This window comes from Ipomoea triloba, chromosome 2 (assembly GCF_003576645.1).
Source record: "Ipomoea triloba cultivar NCNSP0323 chromosome 2, ASM357664v1".
Taxonomy (NCBI): Eukaryota; Viridiplantae; Streptophyta; class Magnoliopsida; order Solanales; family Convolvulaceae; genus Ipomoea; species Ipomoea triloba.
In genome coordinates this window covers 8,279,387-8,288,401 of record NC_044917.1, presented here as the reverse complement: position 1 = coordinate 8,288,401, position 9,015 = coordinate 8,279,387, and the positions used below count along the sequence as shown (strand labels likewise).

The window sequence follows — 9,015 nt, the reverse complement described above, 5'->3', positions numbered from 1 at the left end:
TCCCCCCCCCCCCCCCTTGTTTTCTAGATACAACTACACATAACTTTCTATAATCATCATTATCATTATCTACGAACTTCCTCTTCGTCTATATATGTACTCTTATCATCTACGTACCTAACCCCACCCACCTGTCTATCTGCCTCTACCACCACCTATCTACCCCATCATCACCTCTATCTACTTACATGTCTTCCTATCTATTTTCACAACTAAAACTATATTCGTTATCTTCTGCTCTTACTTTGCACATCATAATTTATTTAATCCATTCCCCATCTATTTTTCCTAACATAACCTACTTACTTGCGCTTACAGTTATACATTCATATCAACCGAATTAAAACCCGAAATCCAAATTGGACTTTGGATTTTGGGTGAATTTGGTATGTTATTGGTTTGGTATTCTTAATTATGGTATGTCTGGATATCAAGTCTGAAAAATATACCTTGATTTAATATATATATATATATCCCGACCTGACCCACGTGTTCGCATCACTCATTATTATCACTATTTGCGTGTTAATATGAAGAAAGTAATTGGATTTTAAGTACCTTTGTATTTCCTGACTTTGAAAATGACATGGGAAATAGATACTGATGAGCATGTTTTCTGTTTTTCTAATGGAAATAAAAGCTGAGCAAATTGTGGAAAACAAAAATTGAAAGATGAACTAAATCCTCCATATAATGTTTCTAATGTTTCTTTGTTCAGAGGTTGTACTGGTGCAGTTGGTTCTTTATTTATGTTTATTCATAATCATATTTCTAGTTTGTACATGATATTTTTCTGGCATAGAGTTGGACTTTGAATCATCCTTTTGTATTTTTGGGATTGTTAAGTATATCTCTTTTTTGAAGAGTTGAAATTTGTAAAATACTTCTAATTTCAGGACTTGCATAATGTTGAATTTGGAAGAAACACAGGTCTGGCGGGTGGAGAATAACACCACCCGCCAGTTAGGAAGAAGCTAAATGAATAATCAAGGATGGAGAAATGGTTATAATTCTTATATTTCTATATCTATTACTTCACTGCATACTTCATACTCCATAGTCCATACACTGATACACACACATATATATATATACATAAAAGATGCTCAAATAGTAAACCTACAAAGCTACCCAATAATCTTTTCAGCTCCCAAGGCTACAGTGTGTTCATTTCAGCTCCCAAGGCTAATGTTCACACTGCTCAAGGAAGACAATTCTAACACATAAGATTGTTGATTAACTGTATTCAATTCACAGGTCACCTTCAGGGTTCAATATCCTCAAGATTATTCAGATCTTTCTAGGGAGGACCAGAAGGATTTCAAGCAGACTAGATATGGTATTCATTTCTTCTATAACCTTTCAAATTCCACCAGTTTGATGGATATCTAGTTTGTGATAGAGGTATATGTGAATGCAAGACATTGCTTGATTGCCAACTTTTTTTGTTCATGTGATGAATAAAACTCAACTAAGAACTAATACCAATGAATATCCAGTTACATGGTAAATGATGACTACTCTCAATTACAATAATTTATAACATCTCTAAAAACACTGGGATTAAATACCACTTTTAAGGAGGGGCAAAACTACCTCACTAGGAGCAATGTTGGTGAGGTTTGAACCCCTGATCTTATTTGCAAAACCATGAGGTTTCTACCAGCCTGTTAAGTTGCTGTTCTGTTGTGCTCCCTTTTATGAGTTTGTCTAAACTTAGCTCTTGAATCCATGAGGTTATTATGTTAAAGTTCATTTATCCTCCCTCTTTTTGCCATCACAATTCTCCTGCTTCTGCAAATTCTGTCCTAGTGGACCTGTTGAGTTAAGTTCTGTTATAGTGTTATCTGCCCCCTTTTTTGTGTCAGTTTAAAGTACTTGCTTTTCCTTTTTGGTTTTCTCAAAATTTTGTCCTTTTTCAAGGTTGAAACTATTTTTTCCTCAGTTGTGTTTGTTGCCTTCTGAACTACCCAAAAAGGACATGCTTCCTACCTTTGTACATAGCACCCAAAAAAGTGACATAGGTTTAGTGTACCCCACATTCATTTTCTATATCAACTATCAAGAGCTATAATTAATAAACATTTGTGTATTATGCTGATGGACAATGTGATGCTTCCAGCTGTTGCAGATACCTTAATTGATGCAGCATTGGTTCTAGGAGGGGAGGCCACGTTGAAAATCCTATACATGAAGCTGGTCGAGGTAAATATTGTTCTCTTTGATAATGTAAAACTTCCGTTGATTTTCCCAAAAGATTGTTTCAATTGTCTGCCACACTTATAAAATCATGTCTCAATGGAGTTAAAATTTAGATATCATGTCTTATTGGAACTGCTATATTTTGAGAGTTTGAAAATGTAGAATGTGACATATCATGTGAGTCCAATGAGTTGAAGAGTTACAGATCTTGAGATTCTATGTGGGTGCATTGGCAACTGGATTGGTCTAGTTGTTTAGCAGAATTGATTTCTTTTCCTGTTTTATTTAGTTTCTTCTCTATCTTTATGGTTTCATATAAATATTTTTTTAAATCAAAACTGATTTAGATATCAATGATTGCTGTGTTAAGGACACTCGTCAGTTTTGTTGGCTACTAATTTTGCTTCTTTCCGCAATAGTTTCTGGTATTTGTAGTAGTTTGAATTAGTCCTGGTGATGTATTCTTAGATGTTCTACTAAGTGGTGCCAAATAAGCTAAAGGGAGGTGATTACCCAGAATGAGAGAGAAGGATAGATAAAGGGTTTGAGCCTTTGAGACATTAAACAGTGGAACATGACATGTTTGGTGATTAATTTAGAAGTTTTACCCCCTTTTCTGGCTGCGATGGATTGAATGTATGAAATTTCGTTCCTGGCTTTTGTAGTATCTTCCAATATACTGTGTCACTCTTGGAATTTTCTTTTGACAATTTTTGCAGGCTGTAAGTTGCTGTGCAACTGACTGGCGTCCAGCAGAGGCTGCCTTGTACTGTATACGAGCTATATCAGATTTTGTTTCTGTTGTTGATGCTGAAGTAATGCCCCAGGTATGGATATGTTTCACCCCCCACAGCCAAAAGAAAGAAAGAAGCTTCTCCCAAAGCACACACAAAAACAAAGGACCTGTACTTTATTTCCTTAGCATAACTGTTGTTGGTTTTTTGTGCAGATCATGTCTTTGCTTCCTAAACTCCCCCATCAATCTCAACTTCTTCAGACTGGTAATATACTTCTTTGCCTTCACTACTCCAAGTCTACTTCCCTATTCTCACCTCTTTGCATTGTCGTTGTTGTTGGTTTTTTTATTTTTTTATTTTTATTTTTACTTTTTAATTTTTTTTAATGCCATCTCATATCTGGTAGATAAAAATCTGTATTGTTTAACTATTGATTAGCATTATTGGTCCATCTAACTTCCTTTCATCTGTCACTTCAATTTATTAGTGTGCTTAACCATTGGAGCTTATTCAAAATGGCTTGATGCTGCCTCAAATGGATCCTCATTCTTGCCCTCGCTATTAGATATCTTGGTGAGCGGCATGAATATGTGTGAAGATTCTGCCGCAGCAGCCGCATTGGCATTCAGAAATTTATGCAGCGGTAAATGTTCTGTCTGTTGAGTCCATTACTATGTAGGTCATTTTATACAAAGAGTCAAACTTCATTTCTATTTTTAAATGCTGTAAGATGCTGTATTTTTTCTCTACAAAGAGTCCATTATGGATTAGATATCAGTAAAAAATCTAAAGATACATGATCTTTCTGATCACTCGATCAGAAAGAACTTTCTTGTGTTCAATCATGAAAAGTCTGTTGGTCATGCAGTCCTTTGCTTGATAATTTGGTGGTTTAGATGTTGGCTAGATCATACAGCATTGTTGTCAAATGTTGGCAGTCTGATTATTTATTTCAGGATTTTATTAAGTATTGACACTTCACATTGTCCGTAGACTGCAAGAAAGAACTTCGTCGGTACATAGATGGCCTCTTTCAAATATATGAAAGGGCAGTAAGTGGGGAAGGCACCTTCAAGGTTTCTGCTGAAGACTCATTGCATCTGGTTGAAGCCCTTAGGTATTTTTGATTTTTTGAAGCTCATACTCCTATTAAAGAGGAATGTAAATTAATACCTTCATTGTCTTTGTAATTCTTTTTATTGCAGTATGGTTATAACAGAACTAAATTCTGAAAATGCTAAGAAGGCACTTGAGGCAATATGCTTGCCTGCAGTTTCTCCATTACAGGTTGCTCAAATTTCTAATGTTTTATTTACTCTATTCAAAATGACAAAATTAATTAATGTGGTTACTTAGCAGGAGATAATCAATCAAGGTCCTGTTGTATTGGGACAAAAAACTGCTCGTGAGCTAACTGTTCATATTGATCGACTTGCAAATATTTTTAGGTATGCATGTGGTCTATTTTGCCTTTCATTTCCTTTACCCACTATATTTGTCCTCTGTTAACTCTAGTCTTTTGCAGACATGTAAACCACCCAGAAGCTGTTGCAGATGCAATTCAAAAACTCTGGCCAATTTTTAAAGCCATCTTTGACATGTACGAAAGCAGCTGATAATTTTATTTATTTTTTCCTGTCCATAATTGTGTTTTTCTTTCCTATTACATATTACATGTATTTCCTTTTCTTCTTACTCAAAAAGTGTTGTCACAGTCGTGCATGGGATATGCGGACAATGGAGTCTCTTTGTAGGGCATGCAAGAATGCTGTGAGTTTGCTTCTTATATTTTTCTCCCCCCGTCTCAAGGATTGAATAAAGTTATGCCTATTCAGATTGTTTTCATATTTCTGGAAATACTCTGCAAACGTGTTTTTTGTATTTTGGGTGTATTGGCCTTGCTAAAGTGTGCACTATCCAAATATCTGCTAACTGGCATCTGTGGCATGTGAATTGTGAAATGAGTGCACTAACTATTCTTTTGGCATGTGAAACTTTATGAATTGGATTTTCTGTTATCTGTGAAAAGATATTACATAATTTGAAATTTGTCAAAAAGGGAGGAAATTCAGTTTGGGAAAGTAGATTTATTATTTATTTATTTTTATTTTTATTTTTTAACTTTGACATTAATTGGTAGGCCAAAAAAAAAAAAAAAAAAGAAATGCTGGCCAACCAGTGTCTTATAATCAAGCATGAGTGTGGGGGGAAATGGTGCATGCTAAGTGTTTACCATGCTTTTAGGGAATATGGTGGATTCTTGTGAAGTGCCCATATTAGTAAATTATGTATCCACACATGGGTGCATGCAGACATGAGTTTTCTAATGCAATTTGAAGGATTCTTAGGAAGTTCCCACATATGTGAGAATGTGCTTGATATTGGTGTTTCATTCTAAAATGATAACTTGGATCTACCTTGAGAACTATTTGACTCATTTAGAACTCGGTGGTTTTCTATTTCAGTATTTTAAATTTTTCACTAGTTTTGTTCTTGCACTTAACAGAGAAGCAGTGTTTTGGTTACACTTTTGAAAATGTCACTTGTTTGTCTTCTTAGGTGCGGACGTCTAAACAGTTCATGGTAGTTACTATTGGAGCAATGCTGGAGGAAATACAAGTGTTGTACAGACAACACCATCAACCTTGTTTCCTTTATCTCTCTAGTGAGGTTATTAAGGTATGCCTGCTATTCTCTCTAATGACATTATGAGATCCAAGTATCCACAATTAATTAATTATTGAAGTAATCCTTGCAAAATTTGCTGCAGATATTTGGTTCAGATCCATCATGTGCTGGCTACTTGAAGATTCTGATAGAGTCTCTTTTTAGTCATACGACATGCCTGCTTACCAAAATCGAGGTATGTTTTCTGCTGTGCATAGTCTTGCTTCCTCTTCTTCACAAAGTATGCAAAATTTTGCTGATTGTATGATCCCTCTTCTAGGAGTTCACTTCCCGACCAGACATAGCAGATGATTGTTTTCTGTTGGCATCAAGGTGTATACGCTATTGTCCTCACCTATTGTTCCCATCTCCTGTATTTCCATCATTAGTGGACTGTGCTATGGTTGGTGTCACAGTGCAACACAGGTAACTCCCTCTGCCACATGCACACACAGCTGTCATGATTAGAGAACTAAGCCGTCATTGGTATTTAGGATCAATTGTTTAATAGAACTTTGGTAGAAAGCACATACTCTTTTGTTCAAACTGGTAATTGGGAACTGAAAGTAAAATACCAGCATAGCCTATAGTTCATATGCATTCTGCCTGGCTGCAGCTGTTTGAGTTTCAGAACCCTATACAAAGGAAAAGAATAAATTAGGAATGTCTTATTTGAAACATTGTAAACCTGTGTATGTAATTTTACATTCTCTGCAATCATGTCAGTTTACTATGATGGCTATTGTAATGGTTCCATTTGGTTCTGTGGCTGGTAGTGATATTATGAGTTGTCAAATCATTGAAAACAAACATAGAATCTAATCTTTTAAGTTTGGGATTTACATCTCCAACTGCATTTGACTTTACCTTGCTTATGATAACTATTTTAGTTAGCTCGATATGAATATCAAGTTTCTACTTTACTTTGCAGGGAGGCTTCCAATTCAATATTGCATTTCTTATCTGATATATTCGATCTTTCAAACTCTTATCATGGAGAGAACTTTATATCCATTAGAGACAATGTAATTATTCCCCGAGGGGCTAGCATGACCAGAATTTTGGTTGCTTGCCTAACTGGAGCACTTCCTATTTCGCGTTTAGAAACGGTATAACACAAGTACTTGCATCTTATTTATGTGTATACACATACATATATACATATGCATCATTGGTTTGAGCTTTTTGTGTTGTAGGTATCTTATGCACTATTTTCCCTGAGTCGAGCATATGGGATAAAAGCTCTTGAATGGACAAAGGAGTGTGTTTCCTTAATCCCATCAACAGCCGTTACGGAGTTGGAAAAGGCTAAATTCCTACAAGCTTTATCGGAGGCAGTATCTGGGGCCAATATGAATGGTTTGATACTTCCCATTGAAGAAATTTCAGAGGTTTGCCGTCGTAATCGAACAGTTCAGGAGATTGTTCAAGGAGCTTTGAGGCCACTTGAAATCAAGATAGTGAATGTATCATAGTAGACAGCAATGTAGAAGGGCTGTTTTTTCCTAGCCCTTGTCTGCAGCCAGAAGTAGTTATCCCATTGTTTGTTTTCGGGCTTATTTTCATTGTCCGGGGATTGGTATAGTTTGCATTTTTACATGCAGGTTGATGCGAGCTGAGGGATGCGTTGTTGTATTTTTATTTTTTATTTTTATTACTTTTTGTTGTGAAAAGTGCTCGGGAGTTGGAGTAATTTACATTTGATCGGCACCGTCAAAATTTTCAACTTTTGAGTCTTGAGGGAGGGAGGGGGGAGGGGATTTCCAGTTTTGGGGTGCAACTTTGAAATGGGATTGAGTTTGTGTTTGGAAAGGGCTCTGTGGCTTGGTGTATAGAACATATGCGTCAAAACCATGTTAAAACTTGTGCAGTTGAATGAAAAACATGCTTCTCAAGATGAGAACCCGCTCGGTACGCATATCTTTAGATTTCAATGTTATTCTCTCTACTCTTCCCTTTCTCCTCGATTGTTAGTTTTTATAGTATAAAAGTTTATGCAATAGGGGTGACTTGTGACTTTTGTGGACAGCAGTTTATACTATAACACTCGTTGCTTAGAAAATGCTCTTTTGGACTGAATTTTTGTATAAAATATCCTACCAAATGATCTATTTTACATGTTTATTAATTATGCATGACATGCATTTATCAGCTTGATATCATGCCATGTTAGATTGTATATGATGGATGTTTTATTGGATCAGGCAGAGCAGGGAATTGGGTTGCCAAGTGTAAAATTGATCACAATAGTGAATATTAAAAAATTAGATGTTGGGCCGTAGGTGGTCTTTTGGTTCTTAATCAATAATTTTGGAAAATGGGTTCAAATTATGGGTTAGAGAAGTTAAAATTTCGTAGATTTATTCGTGTTGGAAAAAGTGTAGAATGAAGAATGATGATGCCTAATAATTTTAGACCAATTAATTAACAAACCCCTCTCTCTCTCTAAAAAAAAATATTCTCCTCCTTCTCTCTAGCTTCTCCGGCGTTCTTCCATCTTTTCCGGCGATCGTCGCCTCCGCTTGCTTAGCGGGTTAGCGGAGGCGGCACCTGCTCTCTTCCTCGTCAGCTTCCACTTCTCTCCGTAGCTTGCCTTTTCTTCCTTCTTCTTCCTCCCTCACCACTGTCGCCATCTTCATTCTTCTTCTCTTCCCTTCGCCGCCTTCACCTTCCTTCTTCTCTCCGTCCGACCGTCCACCCTCAACGCACCTCTACTTTCCACCGCCGTCCGCCGGTCACCGTAGCCGCACACCATCCTCCGTTCTCCCTTCTCCTTTGCCATCTTAATAAAATAATATATATATATATATATATATATATATATATATATATATAATAATAATAATAATAATAATAATAATAATAATAATAATAAATTAGTGGGTAGGGTAATAGGTTGGTAGCTTTGAGACCCGTGCGTCTCGGGCTCCTAACTTTGTTGTCTTTTACCCTTTTTTTTTTTTTTTTTATTGTATCCTAATAATTGTTGTTGTTTTGTCTCCCTCTGCATTTATTGCAGTTGTCTCCTTCTACATTTATTGCAGTTTTTTGTGTTCCTTCTCGTTTTATTACGAGGTTCGTTTTGGAGTGCTTCAAGATATATATGGTCATGGCTAGTGTGATACTCATCCTGATCGCAGTAGACGACAATGAAATGCCCCTCATGAACATCAGTTCAGTCGGGAGGATACCCACTGATGAACCGGCCGAAGACACAAGGCTGGTTATGTACCTTCAGTTGGGAAAAATGTCAATGGACTTCAGTAAGAAGAAAAAGACTCAGGTGGTTTGCAAGTTGTTCCATCCAGAGGTCGACTTGTACACATTCTGCAAGACCATTAATCACTTGACAAAAGTTTTAAGGTCCTATGAGGATCAAAACTCTCTTGTAACACAGTCTGCGGATTTA

At 36.4% G+C, this 9,015-nt stretch overlaps 1 protein-coding gene across 1 annotated transcript in view; it reads left to right on the top strand.

Annotated features, from left to right (window-relative positions):
* Nucleotides 1-7,524, top strand: part of LOC116010317 (transportin MOS14) — a 16,332-nt gene extending 8,808 nt beyond the window's left edge. Inside the window, exons 13-27 of the mRNA XM_031249669.1 lie at nucleotides 1,258-1,339; nucleotides 2,123-2,205; nucleotides 2,922-3,029; nucleotides 3,152-3,203; nucleotides 3,427-3,582; nucleotides 3,933-4,056; nucleotides 4,145-4,226; nucleotides 4,299-4,387; nucleotides 4,465-4,539; nucleotides 4,655-4,709; nucleotides 5,499-5,618; nucleotides 5,710-5,802; nucleotides 5,887-6,032; nucleotides 6,538-6,715; nucleotides 6,803-7,524. Coding sequence (XP_031105529.1) covers nucleotides 1,258-1,339; nucleotides 2,123-2,205; nucleotides 2,922-3,029; nucleotides 3,152-3,203; nucleotides 3,427-3,582; nucleotides 3,933-4,056; nucleotides 4,145-4,226; nucleotides 4,299-4,387; nucleotides 4,465-4,539; nucleotides 4,655-4,709; nucleotides 5,499-5,618; nucleotides 5,710-5,802; nucleotides 5,887-6,032; nucleotides 6,538-6,715; nucleotides 6,803-7,081 — 1,722 coding nt within the window. The 3' untranslated portion in view covers nucleotides 7,082-7,524. The remainder of the gene's footprint in view (nucleotides 1-1,257; nucleotides 1,340-2,122; nucleotides 2,206-2,921; nucleotides 3,030-3,151; nucleotides 3,204-3,426; nucleotides 3,583-3,932; nucleotides 4,057-4,144; nucleotides 4,227-4,298; nucleotides 4,388-4,464; nucleotides 4,540-4,654; nucleotides 4,710-5,498; nucleotides 5,619-5,709; nucleotides 5,803-5,886; nucleotides 6,033-6,537; nucleotides 6,716-6,802) is intronic.
* Nucleotides 7,525-9,015: the final 1,491 nt, after the last annotated feature.